Below are 26,725 nucleotides of genomic sequence, written 5' to 3'. Positions count from 1 at the left end.
AAAATTAACCATCCCAAATCCTTGTTTCTTCTATTCAAAAAAGTTGGGATTACATCTTCGTAGGTATATTATGGACCCCAACGAATTAAATGATATTCAAGGACATTTATGTTTTTTCAAATGCTATTTAACAGCTGATTAAGGTACTGGATTAATAATATATTTTGATAGTTCGGGGTACTAATTGTTGCGTTTTAAAATTCGGGGACGAACAGGGTACGAGAATTTTCCCCATTTATTTAGATGCGAGTGTCCTTACAACTTTTATTTATTTTTTTTAAGGCAATAATAACTGTTAAAGACTTCGAGTGTTAACCTACTGTAAAAAGGGTTGAACGTAGAGAAGGAAATGAAAAGATTAAGATTGGGTAGCAGGATGGCAGCGAGGGTGTTAACTGCTTAGCAAGTCAATTGAGGGCTTTTGCGGGAAAACTGAACTAGGGCTTATTCTGGGGAAGTTTGCTCGAATTTATACAGCTACAATCAAACATCCATTCTGTGTTTCTCCGTTGTCTTTCGGGTATGCTTTTGTCCATGCTGTGTCTCTTCCTTTCGTAGTTGGTGCAAATTCAAGGATAACGATTTGGATAACTTTCAAAACAATTTTGTCTCTCGTCTTCTGCCTTCTCTTATCTATTTTGAATTTGTTTTCGTGAAACTATAACTTAAAAGGAGTTTTAATTAATATGAAGTTGGTTTACCGTGGGAGATGTGTTTTTTTTTCCCTTTAAATTGATAACTGGGATTTCGAAATTAGGAACTATGAACTATGTTTGTCGTGTAATCTGGTATAAATTGCATTTTTAGGAGAGGTATTGATAATCTGGTAATGGCGATGAAGATAACAATGAGCCGATGAGAAATGCTATCTACATTCAGGATCTCAGCTAAAAACCTGATGGGATGGGAATGTAGATTGCAGCATTTGATATGGACAAGTTTCTTTGGGGCCAAGTTGTTGGGATGGTAAAATAGGGTTAAACATTACTGGAATATGTAACTGCAGTATAAAACACATACGAGGTTTTGTAGTTCGAAGGTCTCTTGGCGGTATGATAAACAATGATAAATTCGTAGTTATGTTAATTTTCTATACTGAATAGAGGAAGCACATGCAATGATGAATGCGGAATAAACGTCACTTCAAGGAATTACTCCATGCAGTGGTTTTCATGGGACCCAGTTAAGAATTCATACACCTCAATCAACAATGTCAATAAGAGAGAAGTGGGCCCTTATGGAATCTTCACTCTTTTGGAAAGATTGTCACTGGGACAATCTTGAACCTTGAGTTCTGCTTGGATTGAGGCTGGAGACCAAGATTTTACAAAGGAGCCTTATGATGGTAATTGCTTGAACTGTGCGAATATTGCTTGAGTGTGGGGGGGGGGGGGGCATGGATCCTAGTTTGTCTTATAAAGATGACTACACTTTCTTTTGGTTTATGCCCTTTTGTAATCCAAGCATAAGTGAACCTGCCCTGGGGCCTGGTCCAACCTGATCTTGTGCAGGATTGGCTTAGGATCAAGTAAACCAAACTCTTGATGGGCTTGGAGCATTGCATTGATTCATGGCCTCTGGGCTTGGAGCATTGCATTTTAGTCTTATAGACTGAGCTTTAGGTTAGCCTCCTAAACCTCTTAAGTTGTACCTCTATATTTTACAGTTGAACAACTTGCATTTGAAGACCCTTATAAATTCAAGATTAGTTCCCTAGACAGGGATAACCCATGTGAGTTAAATAAATTCTTTGGAAAACAAGGTTTTTCCATCAAATAGTTTTAAACAATTTCAAGTGGATGATGTTACCATTTCTAACCTATCAAATATCCCTTTTCTTTGACCCTTATACCGCAACACTATGTGTTAAAATTAGCTATTAGCTCTTATTCTATTTAACCATTGTTATTGGTAAATCATCAATTTACCTGTTCTGTTTAAATGTGTCTGATCAATACAACGGTCCACACCATTCAAGTGGTCTGCCAAGATCATCAAAGATTACAGAGCCATACTAGTGTTCAAAGCAAAGTTGATGATTTAGGTTATCTGGTTGGTTTTCCAATCTCAATAAAATGAACTAGGTCATCCAAGACACAGGCTGCTTCTAGTTTTTCAAAGACACACTTTTGGCTTATTCATTAGGGCTATGCCTGATTTATCAAGCATGGAATCAGCCATAGTTACCATTATTTTGGGGGGGGGGTGATAGGATACTTGTTGGGGAGGCCTCTTGGTGCGGGAGTAGAAGGGTAGATTTCCCATCTATATAGGTTGGCAGCATCTAAAGGAACAATTCTGTGGGAATGTTATGATCATGTTTTTAAGGCATTGCTTCCTAGGCTATAATCAGCCTTGCCTAGGTGTCTTCACAAGATTTCTTTTTTTAATTTTTTATTTATACTTCCTTTCTCAATTCCTATGAGCAAAGGGAAGCTGTGCTTCTCTTTCCATGTGACATTGACCCGTGAAAACTAATAGATGCATGTAAGAGGTCTCAAGTTCAAATCCGCTTACTCTCATTTTAATGTTTCTAACCATTTAGTGAACCATGTGGGTCATGGAAAACTGGTTGGGTCGTTCAAACCTGGTCGGTTGTCAGCATTTTTCTTGGGTTCTGACTGATTTTCCAGAAAAATGAAAACTGGGAGTTTTAAAACCGGAATGCCTTCTGGTTCCCAGGTTGACAGTCCCACCATCGGGTCTGGTCTGAGCCTTAAAACATTGGTTTGAACTTGGAAGTGCATAACCTGCTCAAATCATGTGTAAATTCTCCAAATTACATGCTTTTGGGCATATTATTAAATAAGCTTTCAGATGCAAATCAGTCCTCAAATATTAGGTGTAAATTTGAAGATTAGAAGGAAAGGAAGAAGAGAAGTAAGAGCAGCAAAACAAGAGAAGAAAATGGCGAAAAGAGAAGGAAGAAGAAGAAGAAATCGAATCATCTCTCCTTTCTCCTCTAACCCTTTTTTATTAAGAATTAAAGTTAGAGTAATGACAAGTATGCCCTTAAGTCGGCGGCCAGCTAGGCAGTAACATAAAGAGATTAAACAAAAAAGAAATAACAGGCCCATTAGCCAACAATAAAAAAAAAGATATTACAAGAGAAGATACTAGGGCCCATTCGACCCAGTCTCTTTACACTTTCTAATACTAAAAATGGCAACTTGGTTGTGACTTACTCATGTAGGGAAAGATGACTGCAAGTATTTTGAAAAGGTAAACATCTTGAAGGTCTGATAGGTATTCTGCGCTGATCATAAAATCCCATAGTGCTCAATGTTGAGTAGCAGGTTATCATATTTTGGTAAAACCATGTTGAATTTGAGTCTATGTTAGGGTATAAATCATGCCAAAGCAAAACAGAAGATTTGGCGATGAAAGAGAGATCTAGAACTAGGTATTAGGACACAAATGTAAGAGATATCAACTTTTGCAAGAGAACCTCCAAAATGGTGTGGCAAAGGCTGTTGAAAAGTAGATGTTATTTCCCCCTTAAATCTTCAAGAGTAGGTGGAATTAGAAGGGTGGAGATTCTATATTGAACTATCTAAACTGACAAATGTAATGAATGCCCTAGACCACATTAATCCAGACTTCTTTGTTATATTTAGTAGATTTGGTTGAATATCATGAATTAACAATTATTATTATTATTTTTTTATAAATTTGATATCTTAAAACACTCATCAATTCTGTGGTTTGGATTTTGTTTCAAGGTTTGCTCTTTGGCAAATTTTTTGAGGACAAAAGTGCGAAATATTTTCATATTGAGGACTTCCCATGGAGGTATTCCATCAATATCTTATGTTTTAAGCTTTTTGGCATGTCCTTTGTTCTAAGTGTGATCATGTCTTGTAATTAAAAATTTTAGGTTTGTGCAACCGGTTTCTTTCCTATATGATAAACAACTAATTAACGATCAAAATAAATTAGTAATTAATTGTTCTATGTTGGCATTTTACTAAAGCAAATGTTAAATTTGGCTTTTGATATCCATAAAATGTCAAATATCATCAATATTTTATTGCTCTCATGCTCTCAAGTGGTTTTAAGGATTTTCTCCTCCTCCTCTTCCTTCTGTTGCTGCTGCTGAAGTTGCTACTACTACTAGGAAAAGAGTTTCCAGGTCAACTAGAGAGTATCCTTATAGTACCAAGCTTGTTTCATTATCCACTTTATTGTGCTTAAAATTAAAAAAAAAGTTTTAAAAACTAATTACTTTTTAACTTGTATGATAAATTTATATAAATAGAAAATATTAGATTTATTAATTATAAATGGTGCAAATGGATAAACAGTTGCCTTTCCAATTGCCATTATTCCATCCTAATCAACGGGGTAGTTACTGATTTTTTCCCAGCTAGTAGGGGTCTAAGACAAGGTGATCCCATGTCACCTTTCCTTTTCACTTTAGTTGCCGATGCTTTTAGTAGACTCCTCTCAGAAGCAGATAGACTCTCCAATTTGTAGATGACATAATAATCTTTTGCGAAGGTTGTGATTTGATGGAAGTAAGGAATTTGAAGGATTTAATAATTCACTTTGAGAGGACCTCAAATTTGAAGGTAAATTTTGAGAAGAACTGTGTTGTGGGGGAGTTCATTTGAACAGAGAGGAGATGGAGTCTATTAGAATGCACTTGCTCTTAGTGGCCTCTATCCTACTTAGGACTTCCATTAGGTGCAAATTCAAAGGAAAGTAGGTTCTGGAACCCGGTGGTGGAAAAATTCAAAAAAAGATTGGCAGCTTGGAAGAGAAACTATATTTCCGTGGGAGGTAGAGTTACTTTGGTTAAAGCAACTTTAGCCAACTTGCCTTTATACTTCGTGTCAATCTTTAGAATTCCTAAAAGGGAGGCAAAGAGGTTGGAAAAACTGATGAGGGATTTCTTATGGGAACTTGGAGAAGAGAAAAAAGATCACTTGATTAGGTGGGAGGTGGTGAGTTGGAGCAAAAAAAAGAGGCCTAGGCGTAGGGAATGTGATGAGTAAGAATGAGGCTCTTTTAGGTAAGTGGCTTTGGAGGTGGCCCTTGGAGAGGGAGAGGTTGTGGCATGAAGCAATGAAAAGTGTCCATGGCTGTTCTGAATCAGGTTGGGATGCGGGGGTATCCCGAAGGGCTTTGCTCACAACACCTTGGAAGGCTATCTCTAGCATTCTCCCTAAATTCCCCAGTTTTGTAAGGTACGATGCTTGTTCTGAAAACTCCATTATTTTTTGGGAAGATACTTGGGTGAGCACTCAACCCCTAAAAGACCGTTTCCCTTCTCTCTATTCCATCTCCCTCTTTAAAATGAAACCCATTTCATGGTTCCTTTCCCCTGGTTTTCCCTTTGGCTTTAAATTGGGATTTTGAGTTTCGAAGAGGGTTAAGGGATGAAGAATTTCTTTGTGTTTTAGAGCTATTGTTGCTTTTAGATTCGGTGTGTTTGGACCCCACTAACCTGGATAAAAGAGTCTGGGCCCTAACCCCAGGTGGCTCCTTCACTTGTGCATCTTCCAGGTTGTCTCCTTATTTGTGTGCAAGTGGCTCCTTCACTCAACCCCGGGTGGCTCCTTTCAGGTCTTCCTTGTTAAAGAGGTTTGGTCAAGGCCAATACCCCCCAAAATAGCAGTGTTCTGTTGGGAAGCCTATTATGGTAAGATCAATACTGTGGACAACTTGCAAAAGAAGAAATCTTTTATGTGTCTGTCCCCAAATTGGTGCTTTATGTGTAAAGTGAAGGGTGAGGACTGTAACCATTTGCTGATATCGTGCTCCTTTGCTGCCAATATTTGGAACTAGGTTGTCTCCTTATTTGTGTGCAAGTGGAACTTGCCCTTTGAAGTTAAGCTGCTGTTCACTCCGGCTTCTTTTGGGAGATTGACGAAAAGAGGGAAGCTAATGTGGAAATGTATCAGAGCCGCTACATTGTGGATTTTATGGGAGGAGAGAAATGCTAGAACATTTCAAGAAAAGGAAAGAAGTCTTGCTGAAATCAAGGAATGCATATTGACAAGGACAATCTCTTGGTTAAAATCTTCACATTTGTTGGCAGATTTCTCCTTTGATGACTTAAGGAGAAACTGGGCAGCAATGGCTTCTACAGTCTCCACCAAGAACAAATCACAAGTTGAATGGAAACCCCCACCGGATGGAGTGGTAAAATTGAATTTTGATGGCAGCTGCCAAGGTAACCTAGGGCCATGTGGAATTGGTGGGATTCTGAGAGACAAAGACAACAATATGTGACTCTATTTTCAGGACCAGTGGTACAAGGTACACAGATGGCTAGTCAAATTGGAGTGAACAATTTGTTAGTAGAAGGGGATTCCAAGGTAGTAGTGGGCTGGCTGAATAGCCCAGATACAGCTTGTTGGGGCTACAGGGATCTGTTAAAGAAAGTTAAATGGATGACAAGAAATATGACTGTCAGGTTTCAGTGGGTCAGCAGATCAGAAAATGCAATGGCTGATTCTCTGGCCAAGCAAGGGGTGTCAAGGGGAGATCTGTTTTGGGCTACTTTGTAATTTGTGTTTCAGGCTTGGGCATGTTTGGTGTATATGATTCAGTCCTCGGGGGAGGTAACATCTCGTGCCTCCTCCTAGGCTGATTGTATTTTCGTTATTTGAATTAATAAAATTATTCTCATTTATAAAAAAAAAACTATATATATTATAAAATTGAGTTGGACTCGGATCTTATTCAGATCAGATGTTGGATCAGGTTTTGAACTTTTAGAATCCATTTACAGACTTTTGTGTGTTCAATCCCATTGTCCAAGTTACCCAATTAACCACCTAGTTTTGCCCTATTCCTCACCTTGTGTTGATGCTTTTCCTGAGTAATGCCCAATTAACAGTGTCTATCATTATTGTTTTCAATGAAATTTAATGATCTTTTTAGTTATCAAAAATATGCCAGCTATTAAGATTTATTTTTTTAACAAAATTTTATAACTACCGGCTTAAAGGGCTACTTTAGAAGTTGTTTTATTATCAATAATGGATTTTTTTTGATAATAATAACATAAAATTTTGTTTAAGAATATATCATAGAAATAACAGTTAAGTGCTAACACCCCATGGTAGGTAGATAACCTAGTCTGTCCACCTATTAAACTCATTTTCTGTTTACAAGTATCCACCTTGTGGAACCAGACCCCAATAGGGAAGCTTCTATTCATGGTATTTTTTGGACATACTATTTATAATAACTCTCATTTAAATAAACCCACAATTTACTATTTTTAGTAATTTCTGGTGTCTTTACATCAAGTTAGTTTTAGTTGGATTAGGAAAATATTTTGTTTAAAGATTTGGAGTCCTTATTTAAGTGTCCTTGTGGGTTATGGATTTTTTTTTTTTGGTTGTAAAGCAACTAGCAAGTAAGCCCATGCAATGCATGGGGTTAAATAGAAATTTGGTTAGGGTTGGGTTGGAAAATTTGGGCTTTGACATCTGTTTGGGTCCAGGCTAGGGTCCATATTGGTCTTGGGTTGTCCCTTATACTTTATTAGAGAGAACCAAAAGGGGTTGAGAGACTTAAGAGGAAATAAGGAATTTAATGAGGGAGGGTAGATGTTACAAACATTGCCTATTGGGGGGGGGTTGAGAGAGTAATGATAGGTTTTATAGAGAAAATTAAGACCTAAGGGGGTTTTTATTTTGAATTTTTATATTTTTAACAAATTTAATTGAAAAATAAGTAACCTCATTTGTGAGAAATGAGAGGATAAAGAGGTCTCTATGAGTATTGGGGTGATTAGACTCTTGGCCTCCCCTTTCTTCTATATAACATAAATATAGATTAGATTCATTAGAAGTTGGCAACTAATGAAGGATTAAATGCAAAATTAGGTTTATGGACAAGTAAATTAGAAATAAGATGTTTTAAAATAAGTACAACTAAAATAGAATATATGCAATGTAAATTTTATACTAAGAGTGCAAAGCAGGATATACTTAAGATTTTCTTTTGATAAATACAGGATATACTTGAGATTGGAGAGTGGAGACCAAGAGATAACTCAATGTGACCTCTTCTGTTACCTTGGTTCAATAATTCATAACAAATGGGAGATTGAGGAAAATATCACTCAAAGAACTAGAGTAGGATGGGCAAAATGGAGGGGTGCATCTGAAGTCTTATGCGATAGGTGAATACTAATTTGGCTAAAGGAAAATTCTTTAATGCAGTTCAAAGGCTGGGTATGTTGTATGGGGTAGAGTTTTCGGCAGTTAAGAAATAGCATGTCCATAAAATGAGTGTGAGAAATGTGTAAAGCTAGAAAGGATAGGATAAAAAATGAAGTCATATGAATGAACCCAGGAATAACTCCAATAGGTGATAAAATGAGATATAAGTAGACAGTGGTGGTTTAGTCACATGCATCAAAGACCATCTATAGCACCTGTTACAAGAAGTGATCCATTAGAAGTTGAAGGGGCTAAAAGAGCTAGGGGCAGACCATAAAGGACTTGGTGGAAGTAGTAAGAAATGATTCAAGCACTGATAGATTGATGATGGATATAGCGCTGAACAAAAGGAAATGGTGAAACAAGATTCTTGTAGCCGACCCCATATAGTTGGGGTCAGTTTCCTAGTCCAAATTGGAGTTTGTAAAGAGATCCAAGTTCATAAGTTCAGTATATAAATGGAATAAATAAAAGACAAGTTGATTTGATGAAGTAAAGTTTGGTTGTTACCAGACATTTTTTTTCTCTTTTTCCTCCTTCCCTCCCTCTCTCTCTCTCTCTCTCTCCCCCCCCCCCTCTATTTCATCTGCTAAGTGATCTATCTCTTTGATGTTTATCCTAACAGCAAGATCTTTTCTTCTAATTTCTTGCTCATTCTTTGGTGAACAGCAAGCTGTTTACTTGCTTTTCTACCCTATTCTTCATTCCTAACCACCTCAAATGCCTCCTTCACAAAACAAACCTCACCACCATATCTGAATTTAGTAGGATCCCTACTCCATCCTACATCACTGATAATGTGAAATGACTCTACAATTTCTTGACATTGAGCTATTGAATCGTCCCACTAAAATCTCAATAAAGGGTTTGGGTTCAAGTTCTGATTCTTGTGGGTGATATCTTATCACCTAGGTGTAATTGTTTTTCCTTTTTCTAATAATATTTTCTTTTTTTTATTACCTTAAAAAATCATCTTACCATTAACAGAATATTGTGGCTTTTGTCAATATAAAAGGTTGTGGGAATAAAAAATTTCCTTTTATACATGATTCAAGATTAGGTTGTTGGATTGAACAGGAAAACCAATTGATTGGGTTGAGAAACTTCCAGATTGGGCAGCAAAGCAAAACCTCAACCTTCCCTGCTTGAAAATGATGACTAGGGGAAAAAACTGAGGGGCAAATTATTGATGGAAGGGGGAAAGAGACAATGAGATGGGGTTGAGGAATCCCTAAATCATGATTTGCGGATTTGGGCAGGAGTAATCAAATTCCAAATTTGCTTCTTCTCTGCAAACATAACATGACCTTGAACTTGATGTGATACGGCAGGTTTCATTGTAAGCCCTATTCACACTGTCAAATTGGTGATTGAACCACTAAACTGTGAATTCCAAGTTTAGGGGGATGAGGGTGAGGCTGAGTCAAGGGTTGCAAGCTGCTTAGTTTCCTTGGGTCTTTTGTGTTTATCTTGCATGGAGAAGCAGGGGGATGAAGATGCTCTTGTTTTTTTGTGGGAGCCTTGTGTATCATTTATATTTTGTTTTTCTTTCATTGTTTGTGTATCTGTTTCTTTTTCTTAGATCTTGGATTTTTTGTATAGCTTGTGAACTTTCTTTTTTCTGTTCTAACAATTCTTTCACCACAAAAAAAGAAAAGAAAAAGAAAAAGAAAAGGGTTCCTGCTGGATGCTTCTCTTGCATCATTGCATGAAACTATATTTTGTAGTGCTTGTCATTTTAGGAGTTGGTACAATGGTACATGCTACTTATGTTTAATTTAGCAGTTACACATATACTGTTGTTTCCTTTACTTATAGTTGGGGATCTTCTGATTATTACATTGCTATATATGCTATTTTCTTATTGTTCTTAACAACTTCTCTCTTTTGTATTTAAATTCAGTGATGGAGGTTATGTAATAATTCAATTTCACTTCCATTTCTTTGTATGCTTAGCATGGTATCTTTTGCCCTTTTCATTTTTTTCCTAGTAGTGCTGCAACTTGGGCAGGCCCAACTCAAGCCTGACCTGGCCCACCTAAACTTGGGTTAGGCTTGGGTAGCTTGAGCCCAACCCAAGCCCACGTAAACAAATTCATATATATATACATGCATTACATTTATATAAAATACCTTTTCTTTTTCTAATTATACGTATATGTGTATACATATACAATATGTATATGTACATTTGTAAATGAAATTTGTACATATTCTCAATCAATTCTACTCTTAAATTGGGCCATAAAGCCCAATAAGATGGCTATTATAAAAATATATTCAATAATTCTTTGAAACCTGACCAACCTGCCCAAGCCTGACTAAGCCTGGCCCAGCCTGAGCTGTATTGGGTTAAGCTTGGGTTGAGCCTGAGTTGACCTTCAACCTAACCCACCCAAATTGCACGCCTACTTCTTAGTGTTCTGCTAAAGTATCAGGTTGAATGTTTAATTTGTCCTTATATTGTCTATGCTACTCTTTTTTTTTTTGTGTAGGGCATATTTAAGAATGTGTCTTCTGATACTGGCAAGGAAAATGCATCTGTAGTTGATTCATCTGTAACAGAAAGCAAACTTGACTTGGAGAACTGCAATGATCTTGGTAAAAGATGAATCATGTTTTTTATTTCATTTGTATCTGTGTACTACTATTGGTAAGATATGTTGACTGTGTCTAACTCTCACATTGTTTGCTAGGTTCTTGAATTGAATGCTTATCATTTATCTGACTGACTGCTGGACTGCTTTTACATAAGACAAGGGAATATATGCTTTTTTTGTTTTTTTTAATGAATAGACAAGTGAGCATATGTTAGTAATTTTGAACCACATTATTCTGCATATCACTCTACTCAACCCAACAAATCCTTCTCCCAGATTTATGTAGTTGGTTATTTGAATCATTTTTCACTAGTCCACTCCATCAAAGGCTATATCCTGTCAAACTGCATCTGCTGAAGTCAATTCAGTGCCTCAACCCATCTCCTTTTCAGATTTTCCCTGGCTCTTGTAGAACCCTCAACTTGCATCAAGTGACTATTTGCTGATGCAATTGCTGGTCTTCCATTATACTTGGACATGCGCCTTGTGCATCCCAATGGTAATCCAGTCAATAATGGATTAACTTTGATTTGTTCTGAGGACTCAATCCCACTGCATAGGGTGGAAACACTAAACATGTGTTATAGGACAAATATACCAAAATAAGGATCATTACCCAATCTTGGTGCTAGCTGTTCAGGGTCTTGGGAGGGGTTGACTGGATATGGACCTAACCTCTGGCATTTTTTACACAAAGTGGTCATGCTCACACTCCAATCCCTGTTCTCATACTTGCCAGCCCAAAATTTTACTGTTGAACCAAGCAATGGCCCTATAGGATAAATATACTATTTATTCTACAATGTATTTTCTTTAGTACTAGAAATAGTGATAAGAAATGTCCAATTTCATCCTTTTGAGAAGCTAGTAGATGTCTATGTATGGTATAGTAGCGCTGAAACAACTACACTAGAAGGAGTATGGAACTGAAGAAGGCAAGAGATATGTGTTATAATGCAAGAGGAATAACAAAGGTTTCTACATAACTCTTCCTGAATACTTTGGGAAGGGCAGAAGACAGATGGTTTGTTTCCCGGAGATGTAAATCAGTCCTCAAATATTAGGTGTAAATTTGAAGATTAGAAGAAAAAGGAAGAAGAGAAGTAAGAGCAGCAACACAAGAGAAGAAAATGGCGAAAAGAGAAGGAAGAAGAAGAAGAATCGAATTATCTTCCCTTTCTCCTCTAATCCTTTTTTATTAAGAATTAAAGTTAGAGTAATGACAAGTATGCCCTTAAGTGGGCGGCCAGCTAGGCAGTAACATAAAGAGATTAAACAAAAAGAAATAACAGGCCCATTAAGAGAGGCCCATTAGCCAACAATAAAAGAAAAGATATTACAAGAGAAGATACTAGGATCCATTCGGCCCAATCTCTTTACACTCCCCTTCAAGCTGAGCATACATGTCAATCATGCCCAGCTTGGTTATATAGTGTGTCATTTTCCCTCTTGGAATTCCCTTAGTCAAGATATCAGCCAATTGCTCGTCTGATGTGATGAATGGCAAACAAACTTCTCCTGAGGAAACTCTTTCCCTTATAAAATGTCTATCAACCTCAATGTGCTTAGTTCTGTCATGTTGAACAGGATTATGTGCAATGTTGATAGCTGCTTGGTTGTCACAGTAGAGCATCATTGGCTTCTCGTAGTCAACCCCCAATTCTTCTAGAAGGGATCGTAGCCACAGTAATTCTGACACACCATGTGCCATTGCCCTGTATTCTGCTTCAGCTGAGGATCTAGCAACTATAGACTGTTTCTTACTCCTCCATGACACAATGTTCCCAGTGACCAGAGCACAATAACCTGAGGTGGATCTCCTATCATCAATACATCCTGCCCAATCAACATCAGTGAAAGCTTCCAGCTTCATGTGTCCATGTTTAGCAAACATAATACCTTTCCTTGAACTACCTTTCAAGTAACACAGAACCCTTTCTGTAGCAGCTAAATGAGTATCTCTGGGAGAATGCATAAATTGACTAATAACACTTATTGCATAGGAAATATCTGGCCGAGTTATGCAAAGATATAACAACTTCCCAAGCAGTCTCTGAAAAACTTCCTTATCAGATAAAAGCTCACCATCTATAGCAAAAAGCTTATGATTAGGATCTATAGGAGTGGAGATTGGTTTAGCTCCAAGTTTACCAGTCTCAACAAGGAGGTCAAGGACATATTTACACTGAGAAATGAAGATACCATCTTTAGATATAGCAACTTCAATGCCCAAAAAATACCGAAGATCTCCCAAATCCTTGATCTCAAATTCAGAGTTGAGAAACCTTTTTAGTTTATTGACCTCTTGAGTGTCATTACCCGTGACCACAATATCATCAACATATACTATCAAGAAGGTCACTAGAGAGCCATTTCTCTTCAAGAACAGGGTATGATCAGATTGAGTTTGTGTGTAGCCAAAGGAGACAAGAGCAACCCTAAACCTCTCAAACCAAGCCCGAGGAGACTGTTTTAGACCATAAATAGATTTATGCAATTTACACACCTTGCCTTGCATTTCCTTCCCATACACCCCTAGAGGCAAAGACATATAGACCTCTTCATGCAGGTCTCCATTCAAGAAGGCATTTTTAACATCAAACTGGTGTAGGGGCCAGTCAAAAGTAGCGGCTAGAGATAACAAAACCCTGACTGAGGTCATCTTAGCGACAGGAGCAAATCTCTCAAGATAATCAATGCCATACATCTGAGTGTAGCCCTTAGCAATCAGCCTAGCCTTAAACCTCTCAATAGAGCCATTAGAGTGATATTTAATGGTAAACACCCATTTACAACCCACTGGTTCCTTCCCTTCAGGCAAGCCAACAATATCCCAGGTATGGTTCTTATGCAAGCATCCAGTTCAGCCATCATAGCATCCCCCCATTCAGGTTGAGATAAGGCTTCCGGTACGGACCTGGGTATCACATGGGAAGAAACAGATGCAAGAAAAGAGTAGTAGGAAGGAGAGAGAAGGCTGTAAGACAGGTGTTTGGAGATACAATGGGCTGTACACTTCCGCTTGCCCTTGCGGAGAGCAATAGGAAGGTCAAGGTCTGGGAAAGCTGTTGATGGGTCAGAAGAAGGCTGACCTGTTACCTCAGTAATGATGGGAGGAGCAAGAGGCTCTTCTGTAGGAGTGGAAACAACCTGCCCATGTTTGAATCTCTGCCTTTGGTACCACCTTTGGAGAACAGAAGGAGGAATCATAGGAGAATGAGGTGGAGGAGGAGGAATAGGAATATCGGAGGTATGTTCAGTTGGAGAAGTAGACACCTCATGATAGGACTCAAGAGGAATGGGAAGAGGAATAGCTGGAGACATAGCAAAGGGCTCTTCAAATTTCTCCCCCTCAGGAGGAATGCTAAAGAAAGGAGTCAACTCAGCAAAGGTGACATCCCGAGATACAAAACGGGTGCCACGAACCGGATCAAAGCAGCAATATCCCTTCTGTGTGGAAGCATATCCCAGAAAAACACATCTATGAGCCTTAGGTTCAAACTTGTGCCTTTGATGACTGTGAATATGCACATAGCAAGTGCACCCAAAAACACGAAGAGGAAAAGAAAAGATATCCTCATCCGGGAAGAGAAGGCTAAAGTGGGTTTTAAAGTCAAGGACCCGGGAGGGCATACAGTTGATAAAAAAAGTAGTAGTAAGAACAGCATCTCCCCAAAATTTTATAGGAACATGGGATGCAAACAAGAGGGATCTGGCAACTTCAACCACATGTCTGTTCTTCCTTTCCGCCACCCCGTTTTGTTGTGGAGTGTAGGAACAAGAACTTTGATGAATAACCCCAAAAGTTTCAAGATAGGTGGAGAGGGTTCTCTCAAAATACTCCTTAGCATTATCAGAACGAAATATTTTGATACGAGTGTTAAACTGGGTGAGGATGAGTTCATGAAATTTTTGTACAATAGCTGGTACTTCATCCCTGGATTTCATGAGATAAATCCAAGTGTAACGAGAGTAGTCATCAATAAAAAGGATAAAGTATCTGTAACCCCCCATAGTTGGCAAATGATATGGCCCCCACATGTCAGAGTGAACAATATGAAAAGGGGAAAGAGATCTTTTATTGCTTACTGAATAAGAATGTCTACTATGCTTTGCTAGTTCACACGACTCATAATGAAGACTCGATAAAGACACTCCCTTAAACATATCTGGAAACAAATGACTCAAAGCAGAAAATGACAAATGACCAAACCGAAAGTGACATAACAAGACTTTGTTAACAGACTCTGACAAAACTGACTCTAAGGCAACTCCATGAGGTGGTCCCAAAGCTCGATCTGGTGTGTCCAACAAGTATATTCCGTTCGCCTCATGGCCACTCCCAATCATCCTCTGAGATTGCAAGTCCTGAAAAACACAATGAGTGGGAGAAAAGGTTATGCTGCAATTCATGGATTTAGTTAAGCTGTTAACAGATAAAAGGTTTGTGTTAAGTTTAGGGACATGAAGGACAGAGGATAAATAAAGGGTGTCAGAGGTCTTTATATCTTCTTTACCAGAGATGGGAGCAAGAGAACCATAAGTAAGGGATATTTTCTCTTTGCCAGAGAGAAGGTGGTATGAGCAGAAGAGATTAGATAGGCTAGTCATATGGTCTGATGCACCAGAATCAATAATCCAAGGGATTTTATGATTACCTGAAATTGAAGCATGATTTGCAGAAGCACGAATACCTGAGTGAGCAAATGCTGATGAAGATGATGTGTTGTTGCTGGAAGAGTGAGATGAAGAAACAGTAGCTTCCAAGTGATTTAGTAGCCTCCCATACTTTTCAAAATCCGCCTTCATTGCTGCCAACTGCTCAATGGTTGATTTCTCTTCACTCTCCTTATTTCCTCCTTCAGGTTCTATAGCAACATTAGCTGCCTTAGGCTTTCCTACCTGACTGCCCTTCTTAGAGTTGTTCTTATTCTTAAACCTATCAGGAAGAAGCTTCCAGCAAGTGTCCTTTGTATGCCTCGGTTTTTTTCAATATTCACATATCTGCTCCTTTTTCTCAGTAGGACCCTTTGGCTTTATTCTAGCATGTGCAAAGTGTTCTGTAGGTGGACCCTGCAACTGAACCTGCCGCCTACTCTCCTCACTGCTTATCATAGCATATGCCTGGGAAAGAGTAACCTCATCTCTGGCCAGGATATTTTGCCTAATGATGTCAAACTCAGGGTTGAGTTCAGTGAGAAATTCAAACACCCTATTTCTCTCCACCAACTTCCTATACATTTCAGCATCATTCTTATTCTCCCATACAACTGTCTCCATAACAACAATTTCTTGCCATAGGGATTTCAGTATAGAGTAGTAGATTGCTACACTCTTCTCCCCCTATCTTAGGTTCTTCACATCACTTTTCAACTTATAGACTCTGGCTACATTCAACTTCTGTGAATAGGTCTCAGTAACACTATCCCATATCTCCTTAGCCGAAGACATCCAAAGATAATGCTGACTTATATGATGTTGCATAGAATTGACCAACCATCCTATGACAGTATAGTTCTCTTGCATCCATTTCTCAAATTTAGGGTCTGTCTTCACTTTACTACGTGTGAGATACCCGAGTTTTCCTCTACTACAGACATAAATTCTTATAGACTGTGCCCAAGCAAGATAATTTGTCCCATCTAGCTTGATTGTGGTTACACCAGTCAAAACGGAATCTACCGAGCGAAGGCCTGAAACCGGCACTTGCTTGAACTCACTTCCGTATGGCTCCATTAATCAAACGAAAATCAAAGAACCATAAATTTTGTCTATATAAACTTACTTGAAGTCAAACCAGAACCCAGTTGCTTGAAAACTAGGGTTTTACCTCGTCCAACTGTTGGGGAGGAAGAGAGAAGATGCAGCCGCTCCTACCAGAACTTCCCAATCTCTTCCAAACTTGAACCGCCCTCTTTTAGGAGTCACAAGACACCTCCCAAGCACAGAGCGCCACACCCAAAGCTTCACCTTTACCTGTACCTTCGAAAATCTCTAATCGGCTAGGGTTTTGGGCAGCAACAGAACAGCACCGCTTATTGGCAATATCCAGTCAGATTTAAACTCTCCAAACCCTCTACCAACTAGGCCAGAGATCCTCTGAACTATAGAGAATCTATCTCTCCATACACTCTCTTAATCTAAGGGTGTATGGGAAAAGAAGAAGAAAGAAAAAAGGAAGAAATAGACCTGCTCTGATACCAAGATGTAAATCAGTCCTCAAATATTAGGTGTAAATTTGAAGATTAGAAGAAAAAGGAAGAAGAGAAGTAAGAGCAGCAACACAAGAGAAGAAGATGGCGAAAAGAGAAGGAAGAAGAAGAAGAATCGAATTATCTTCCCTTTCTCCTCTAATCCTTTTTTATTAAGAATTAAAGTTAGAATAATGACAAGTATGCCCTTAAGTGGGCGGCCAGCTAGGCAAGTAACATAAAGAGATTAAACAAAAATAAATAACAAGCCCATTAAGAGAGGCCCATTAGCCAACAATAAAAGAAAAGATATTACAAGAGAAGATACTAGGACCCATTCGGCCCAGTCTCTTTACACCTGGAAGGAAGACGGGCAAGGCTGGAAAGAAGTATGCAGAGTGCTAGAGGACTTCTTATCACGCTTAGGGACCTCAAAAATGGAGATTCTTAGAGAGAAAGAAGAGATTGTCAAAAAAGAAGACAAAGACGATGACAGAAAATAAGAGTTTGTGGCCCTGGCAAAGGGCAATGGACAGGTTAGGCTGATAGCTTGTACAAGAAGGGAAGAATGGGAGAGTAAATATGTAGTCCAAGTAAACAGTCAGACTGTTGATTGGAAAAGCATTATAGACTTATTGATACTACCCCTGAAGTTAAAAGGACTGTTCATTCTAACTCCCTTTGAAAGTTGCAAAGCTGTTTTAGACTTGGTTGAAGACAGATTGGAGTTATCAGCACTTGGTTTTCAATATGATCTTGGGGCAGTTACAATAGGAAAATGGAGCCCATCATCCAATTACAAAGATTTCCTTGTTGAAGATAGAGTACTGGTTCGAATGTTAGGCCTCCCTTTCCATCTTTGGAAGCAAGAGATGGCTGAATCAATCACCCAACTGTGTGGAGGAATTCTTGATGGAGCTTACTGGGGGGGACCTTTGTTAAGCAGCCCTCTTAATAAATGGAGTGAGACGAGAAGAGATACCAAGGAAAATAGTGCTCAAAGTGGAGGGATGCCTATACTTAGTATTGTTGGCTTCATCTGTAGAAGCAGGGCTATGGAGAGAGAGCCACAGGGTAGAAGATGAAGGGGTTGAGGAAGAAGCATTACGTGGCACAAAAGGATTGGTGAGTTCAAATATTGAGAACACTTTCACTAAAATGGGTAAACAAGCTCCAGAGATCCTAAAAGGTGTGGGATAGGTGGAAGGTCAAAAGCATGGAGAACAAGGCATTGGTATGGAGGCTAGTAGATCCTATGTACAAGTGGGAAAAGGTGGCAAAATAGGTTTTCAAAAAGGAGGGAAGGCAGAAGAATTACCGATGAACAAGGGGCTTGAATCGAGGCATGATGAGCTGGAAAATCGAGGCAGAAGAATTACCAATGAACAAGTGATCATGTGCCCACACAGGTCCAATTAAATGAGCTGGAAAATCAATCAAAGCCCAAGACTTCAGTTGGGTCGAGGGTCGAAGAGGCTAAAAAGGCCCTAAACTTGTTTATTGGAGCTGACAAAGGAGAGACACATGAGTCACTTAATACTCACATGCTTGAAGAAAGGAAAGAGCTAATAAATGAGAAAAACAATCCATCATCGTCTTCCTCGATCTCTTTCAGCTTGTAGTCGCAAATCTGGTGTGGTTTCCCACTCCAATAGTTATCTACAGTGGGCTCCTGTTATGAAATCAGGTTTTGTATTGCCAGATAGGTGAAGCCCCAGGAGTGTGAAGCGAAGAGCTTTGGAGCTTTTAGAAGATGGGGTTTAGTCTAATGAAGAAAGTAGTGAAGATTCAGACGGAACTGATATGGTGAGTCTAGGCAGCGTCCATTTGCAAATAAAGGGGAATATGATGGACGAAGCCAGTTTAAATACAGAAATTTTGTTTGTAGAAGAAAAGACTGTTGCCATACAAAGCTATTGGAGTCGAGGAGGGGAAAAGGGTTAAGATAGATGCTTATTATGCTGTGCAAACTACACCCTCCATCATCAAGGGAGCTAACTCAAACGAAGCAGTGCTGTCTAGGGCCTAGTACAGAGGGGCAAGATTTACTTGTGGTTTGTGAAGGTAGGCTGGAAAGGGAGTTACAGGGACAGGGTCCTCCCATGACGAGTTTAGACAGGGATTTTAATCTAACCGAAACCACCCCATAGCAATGTTCGCCTAAGGGGGATAATGTGACCCCAGGTGTAATTTCCCAGTTCCAAGCTCCAATGTAATTTCCCAATTCCAAGCTCCAAAGACTCCTCCCTCGTCTTTTGGGTATCCAGGTATGAATGTCGATTTGTTTTTTGGTACTGACCTGTGTTGAGCCTTTTGTAGATTCTCCTGCATCTCATTTGGAAGGGGGTGATCTAATGGGGAGGTTTAAGTGTTAATGAGATTTTAAAAGAAAACAGTTAGATCTGAAACTAGTCAGGGATTGGGAGGAGGTAGAAAGAATTTGGGAGTTGATTATGACAGACTTTGAGGAGTTTAGGCAAAAGGAAGGATATGTGGAAGAGAATAATGGGAAGGAGGGATGGACTAAGAGGTGGTAGAGGCTGTTATTGAAGAAGTGGGTAAAGGAAAAGAGTCAACCCCAACAATCGATGGGAGTATTTAAAAGGCTGATATTGATGAGAAGGGAGGAATGAAGATGTACAGTAGGAAAGAATGAGAAAAATAAAGGAAAAAAAGGAAAATAAAAAGAAAAAAAGAATTGAGGTGGAGAGATTAAAGTCTGGCATTGAGAGGACCTAGAGTTTAGTGGAAGGGAAGAGAGGAGGAAGATCTCTAGGTAAGGAGAGGAGACTGGTGAGAATAGGGTCTTTAGAAGAGAAGAAAGAGAAGAGTGATAAAGGATCCACTTAGGAGGGAAAAACCAGACATAGTAATGGTGCAAGTGACAAAATTATCTGAAATATATATATATATATATATATATATATATATTTAGTAATGGGTCAAAAGTTTTTGGAGATCAAGGAGGGTAAGTTGGTCTTCGGCTCTACCATGGGGGGCCTCGGGGGGGATTGTGATGATTTGGAAGAGGTAGTGGAACCTGTGGAGGAACTGATAGGAAGATTCTAGGTCTCTATCAAATTCAAGAATGTGATGGATGGACTTATTTGGGTGTTAACTAATATGTATGACCCCAATTCATATAGAGAGAGAAATGAAATGTGGGAGGAGTTGTTTGCCCATATAGAGAGAGAAACGAAAGTTGGGGTAACCTGGTTTCAACTTTCAAGAGCCTTCCTAGGGTCACTTCGGACCATTCTAAGATAGGAGCAGAGTCCTTTTTAGCGGCCCCAGACCCTTCATATTTGAAAACATGTGGTTAACACATTCTGAGTTTGAGATTAAAGTGAAGGAATGGTGGAATAAAGAGTTGAGAGGGGTAAAATGGAAGGGAGTTAGGTTCCATAAGAAACTGCAGAGGTTGAGATTCAAATTGAAGGAGTGGAATAGAGAGCATTTTGGTAGAGTAGAAGAACAAAAGTTGAACCTAATCACTCAATATGAAGAGCTGGATGAGAAGGAATCCCGAGAGTTGATGAACGAACAAGATAGAGAAATGAGAAGATAGTGGAAAAAGGAACTGGAAGATGTTCTACTTAAAGAGGAGACTTGTTGGGGGCAGAATAGATTAAGGAAGGTGATGGGAATACCAGATTTTTTCATGATTTGGCAAATGGTTGATGAAAGAAAAATTTTGTAGCCAAACTAGAAGTGGAAGGGGAGTTAGTTAGGAGGAAATAGCTAGAACTTTTGTCAATAACTTCAAATCCTTCTATGGAAGACCTTTGAATGAGATAGAGAGATTACCTCTGGAAGGGTTGGAGTGGCCATGTTTGGGAGTGGAAAAAACTTGCTAGTTTGAAAGAAGCTTTAAAGAAGTTGAGTTTAAAAGGGCAGTCTTTTTTGAGGGATAGATCTAAGGCACCGGGCCCAGACAGGTTTACAATGGCTTTCTATAAAGACTATTGGGATATACTAAAAAATGATTTATGTGAGGTGTTTAAAGAATTTGCAAAAAACAACATAGTGAACCCGAGAGTCGATGCCACTTTCTTGGCCTAAGGACCTTTGGCCAATTATCTTGGTAACTAGTATTTACAAAATCTTATCTAAGGTTCTATCCTCAGGAATTAAAGAAGTGATGCCTTCTTTAATAACCCAAGCCCAAAGAGCCTTTGTACAAGGGATACAAATTATAGACCAGATCTTGATAGCTAATGAGTGTCTTGAGGAAATGAGAAGATCTAAAAAGAAAGGTTTCGTTTGTATGTTCCATCTGGAAAAAGGCCTACGATTTGGTGGACTAATAGTTCCTTTCACAAGTTTTGAGAAACTGTGGGTTTGGGGATAAGTGGTGTAAGTGGATCGATGGTTGTGTCGGCTCTTGTCATCTCTCTATCTTGGTTAATGGAGTGATTAAAGATTTCTTTCCAGCTTGTATGGGAGTAAGGCAAGGGGATCCTTTCTCACCATTTCTATTCACCATAATAGCTGATGTCCTCAGTAGAATGATCTCAAAGACTGAAAGGGAGAATACAGTAAGTGGGTGGGGAATAGGCAGGGATGGAGTTTCTGTTATCCATCTTCAATTTGCAGATCATATACTAATTCTCTACAAAGGGGGTGATCTTGAGAAGGTGAGAAATATAAAATAATTGGTGAAAAGATTTGAAAGGATTTCCAATCCAAGAATATAAGAATCAATCTTGAAAAAAAGTAGTGTGGCAAGTGTAAATTTGGAAAGTGGAGAGGTGGAGGCTATAGCAGAATGTTTAGAATGTTCTATCTCTACTTGGCCTATGACCTACCTGGGACTTCCATTAGGGGTAAACCACAAACCCTAGGGAGAGTAGATTTTGGTGCCCGGTTATTGAGAAGTTTGAAAAGAGATTGGCTTTGTGGAAGAAGAATTACATTTCGTTGGGGGGTAGAATTGATCCACCCTTGCTAATTTACCAAGATACTTTCTGTCTATCTTCAGGATCCCATATTCCCATCTTGGGAAGCTAAGAAACTAGAGAAATTGATGAGGGATTTCTTGTGGGAATTGAGGGAGAGTTGGGACTTGGAAACATCTAATAAAGTGGAAAGTGGTGTGTAGGAGTAAAGAGGAGGGAGGTTTTGGAATAGGGAATATACTGAGAAAAAACACAGCTATATTTGGAAAGTGGTTGTGGAGGTGGCCACTCGAGAGAGACAGATTGTGGCACAAGGTGATAGGAAGTATTCATTGGTCACTCGGAGAACGGATGGGATGCAGGAGTATCTCAGTGGGCAACTTTGGCATCACCTTGAAAGGCAATCCACAATGTTCTCCCTCAGATTTGTAACTTTATTAGGTATGGTGTGTGTGGTGGTAATTCAGTCCTTTTTTGGGAGGATACCTGGGTTGGAGAGGCTCCCTTGAAGGAACTCTTACCATCCTTGTTCACTGTTTCTTAGTACAAAAAAGATCTTGTGTCAAAATTCTTTTACCCTTTGGATTCTCCTGTGGCATCAATTTGGGATTTTGGTTTCCATAGAGGGTTAAGGGATCAAGGTTTAAAATGTCGGTGTCGATGGAAATGTCACTTACCAAAATATAGGACATATGTCGGAAATGTCGGAAATGTTGAGGGGAAATATTGTAAAAATTAGAGACATTGTGGAAATATTATGAAATATGTGGAAATATGCAATGATATTTTGTAAAATGATAAAAGAAGCATTAATACATATTTCTAGACTATTATCTTATTCCCAACCATTATATAAAGCTAAGAAACTAAGATCAATAACAAATCAGTAAATGACGATTTGCTGATTTATTATGCATTTTGATGTTTTTACAAGGCTGTCCGATATTTTCTTTTCTTATTTTTAATTCTGATTTATTATAAATTCTAATATATTTATTTCACACTAGTAAATAGAAATACATTTATTCTGATTTTTTAAATATTGAAGTTATAATACATTATGTTTTATTATAAATTTAATAAACTGATTCTTCTTTTTGTAGTATTAAGATTATGATAAATTCTGATTTCTTATAAAACTTAATGAATCTATTATGATTTTTAATACTAAATTTATAATAAATTATGATTTAGTATAAAATCTAATAAATTTATTCTGATTTTCTATATTAAATTTAGAATATGATTTCTTATGAAATTTAATAAACATTTTCTGATTTTAATAAAAATTTTAAAAATACTAACTAGTTAATGTTTTATTACTTGAAAAATGCTTTATGTTTTATATTATAAACTAATTAATTTATTCTTTTGTTTTTATTTTTGTTTATTCTTTTTTATAAATATTTAATTTGAAATATTAAATAGAAATTATTAATGGAATAATTTATATTAATATACTATATTATATTAATATAATATACTAATATATTATATTATTAATGTACATTAGTCGACATCATGTCGACATAATAGGAAAAACTGTCTTTTTTTTTGGTTATTTGGACCGATTTGGTCGACATTTCCGAAATATTGGAAATGTCGACTGAAATAATGTATTTTTTGTATTACCATCCATTTTCATGTCGGTGAGCCTTGACATCGACATATGTCGGGCGACATTAGCACAATTATTTAAAAGGCACGCCTAGGCGCACAGGTGAGGCACATTTTAGGGTAGGCGCCTCGCCCAGGTCCTAGGCGCAGCCCATTCAAAAGGCGTACCAGCCCTAGGCATGCGCTTTTTGAAAACTTGCCACCTTTTCCATTCATTCATCCTAATAAAATATCTTCTTAAAAGCAATTAAAACTATAAAATTATTATTTTTTGTGTGAAAACTAAGAATTTAAGACCCTAACATGGACTTCTTAGGGTTTGCCTCGAGGGGCGTGGCACAAAGGTGGCTCGTAGAATTAGGAATGTAATGTCACATTAGCTACTTGATGCAATTGAGAAAAAAAAGAGATTGTGGGTTTTATATTCTTGAAAATATTTTATATGTTTGATTTCATTTTTAATTTCTCATTTGAATATGCTTTACATATTATATAGATTTTTTAAAACATTTATTTTAAAACTTAAGTTTATATTTTTATTAATATTATGTTTTATAATTTTTTGATTCTTTTTGCATTTTTTTTGAATTTTTATCTTTTGTTTTTTAAATCGTGCGCCTTTCCTTGCGCCTTAGGTGCAAAATGGCCCTTGTGCCTTGTGCTTTTAAAACACTGCATTAGCGAAATGTCGCGACATTTGAAACCATGTAAGGGATGAGGAGATTGAGAGTCTAACCCTTTTGTTGGCTCTTCTTGATAAAGTTTGTTTGGACCCCCTTGAACCAGACAATGTAAGGGATGAGGAGATTTAGAGTCTAACCCTTTTGTTGAGTCTTCTTGATAAAGTTTGTTTGGACCCCCTTGAACCAGACAATAGAATTTGGACTTCTTGGCCCTCTAGTATTTTCTCTTGTGCTTCCTTTTCTAAATCCCTTTGTCAGACTTCCTTTCAATATGTTTTCCCCTTTAAGGGGGTTTGGCTAGGCCTATTATCCCTAAGGTTTTGGCTTTCTGCTGGGAAGTGTACTTTGGGAAAGTAAAAACTGCGGATAGTCTACAAAAGAGAAGATATTATCTTTGTATCTCACCTAACTGATGTACTCTTTGTAGGTCTCATGGTGAGGACTGTTTTAATGTACTAATCTCTTGTTCAGTCACTACAGAATTGTGGGATTGGCTCTTCTTGATCTTTGGGCGCAGGTGGAATAGGTCAGCAGAAGTAAGCATGCTTTTTGATTTGTCTACCTTTGCTTGGCACTACAGAAGAGGAAGAATAATGTGGAGGTGTGCAAGAGTAGCCTTGTTATGTATAGTGTGGGAAGAAAGGAATACCAGGATTTTCCAAGAAAAGGAGAGAAGTCAACAAGAACTGAAGGAGTGCATCTTGTATAGGGCTATATTGTGGCTGAAATCTGTGGGTTTATTTCATCAGTTTTCCTTTGATGATCTTTGGAGGAGTTGGGCGGAAGTGGCAAGTTGCTCCTCTCCGAAAAAGAGGGTGTGTATGAGTTGGGCACCCCCTCCTGAGGGCTTTTTGAAACTAAATTTTGATGGTAGTAGTCAAGGTAACCCAGGTCCCTCTAGGGTGGGAGGGGTTCTAAGGAATGAAAGTGGAAATGTGGTCTTAATATATTCGGGCCTCTTAGGTCTGGGAGACTCCATGAGAGCAGAATTACTAGCTGCCCTTCAAGGGTTGCAGTTTGCAGTACGGCTAGGAGTGGAACAGCTAATGGTAGGAGACTCCAAGTTGGTCGTGGGGTGGCTGCAAAAACCAAAGTCTATGATATGGTGTTTTAAGAATGAAATCAGGAAGTTCAAGGGGCTGACAAGAAATCTGGATGTTTGAATACTTTGGGTGGGGAGATCAGCAAATGCCATGGCTGAGTTTAGCCAAGCAGGGAACAAACAGGAAAGACTTGTTTTGGGCTTGTAATCTGTTTTTGTTATTGATTGTGTGGAGGGGTCGCAGCTCACGCCTCTCCATGTGACACTTGTACCTGATTGTATCCTTTTTCTAATAAAACTACTTCATCTTATCAAAAAAAAAGTAGGGCTGAAACTTTTATGGCTTTTACAGGCTTAAATTGTCCATGGTATATAGGGCTAAGATAATTGAATCTTGCCAGATCAGTTCCAATTAGCTCAATAATTTAGCAGATCAGTTCCAGACTATCACCCATATACCCTCTGGTCTGTGTCAGTTCGAGATCTTTGTAAACCTACATTCAAGTCATTGTAGGATCTATCACAAAGTGCCTGTCTTTGCCGTTCCTGAACCATATCTTAGTTGATTTTCCATAATTTTAAGAGCTATGAAGAGATGCAACTAAGGTTACCTGATTTGAAGATTTTCAAACTGTATAGGGCTTTGGTTTGGGCTCGGATCCATTGACAATCTAACAAATTTCCAACCCAACCCAACCCAACTAAGGTTGCATCCCTGGCTATTTGGGGTCATTCATATTGTTTTGTAGGTGCCTTGAATTCCAGTTGCAATCTGCTCCATTTCCTGACCAGAAGAAAGTTGAGAAAAACCCAAAGGCAAAATTTCATAGTGGTCAGTGGTGGAAGCGGAGGACTTGGGCTGTCCATGGGTGTTGAATTCCTGTTGCAATCTGCTCTATGTACCGACCTGAACAAAGTTGAGAAAAACCTAATGCAAACTTTCATAGTGGTTTTGGTGGAAGTGGAGGTCTTGGACTGCTATCCCTGTGGGTGTGGGGGCAGAACCCCTGCAGTATGGACGTATGCTAAGGGAATCACAGTTGAGTCAATTGCACTTGGATATCGCAAGTATCCAGAATCACAAATCAGTTGGAAATCCTAGTAGGCTAGTATTGCAGACTGCAGTAGCTTAGCATCACAACCTGGACTTGCAAGTTGGACTTATAGGGAGATCTCATGGGATATGCAAGATACGGTTCTTAGCAGTTTTTCGGGGCTGACTCAGTTTAGGGTTTTCTCATATAAATAGCCTTGTACCGTGAATGGAAAGTTATCTTGTGTCTTGGGGGCCAAGTCAAGAAAACAAGAGAATGTGTGAGAAACAGGGGAGAGGGAACTTCGGGTGTATTGGGAGCTAGGGTTTTGGTGAGAGGCTGTGAACACTGTAACTGTAAATCTCCATTGTTCATTAGTGGATTTCTTATCCTCTAATGCCCGTGGATGTAGGCTATAAGCTGAACTGTGTGTGTATGTGTGTGCTCTTGTGTTGCTCTATTTTTCAGTTTTTCTAC

General features: G+C 38.5%; 1 protein-coding gene across 5 annotated transcripts in view; it reads left to right on the top strand.

Moving 5' to 3' along the window:
* The first annotated feature begins 273 nt into the window (after nt 1–273).
* The window catches only part of LOC104602243 (YTH family protein), an 80,869-nt gene continuing 54,417 nt past the window's right edge, over nt 274–26,725 (top strand). For 3 of the 5 annotated variants that reach the window (XR_016080862.1, XR_016080861.1, XR_002022946.2), the window contains exons 1-3: nt 274–520; nt 3,723–3,792; nt 10,679–10,784. Coding sequence is in view for 1 of the 5 variants with exons in the window: in XM_010265857.3 (XP_010264159.1) it covers nt 3,787–3,792; nt 10,679–10,784 (112 nt within the window). In the remaining 4 variants the exon portion in view is untranslated. The remainder of the gene's footprint in view (nt 521–3,722; nt 3,793–10,678; nt 10,785–26,725) is intronic. The other 2 variants (XM_010265857.3, XM_088895738.1) reach the window with 2 other exon arrangements.

This window comes from Nelumbo nucifera, chromosome 1 (genome assembly GCF_055504915.1).
Source record: "Nelumbo nucifera cultivar China Antique chromosome 1, China Antique-T2T, whole genome shotgun sequence".
Taxonomy (NCBI): domain Eukaryota; kingdom Viridiplantae; phylum Streptophyta; class Magnoliopsida; order Proteales; family Nelumbonaceae; genus Nelumbo; species Nelumbo nucifera.
Note: the sequence above shows the minus strand (reverse complement) of the source record. Positions and strands in the feature narration are given on the sequence as shown.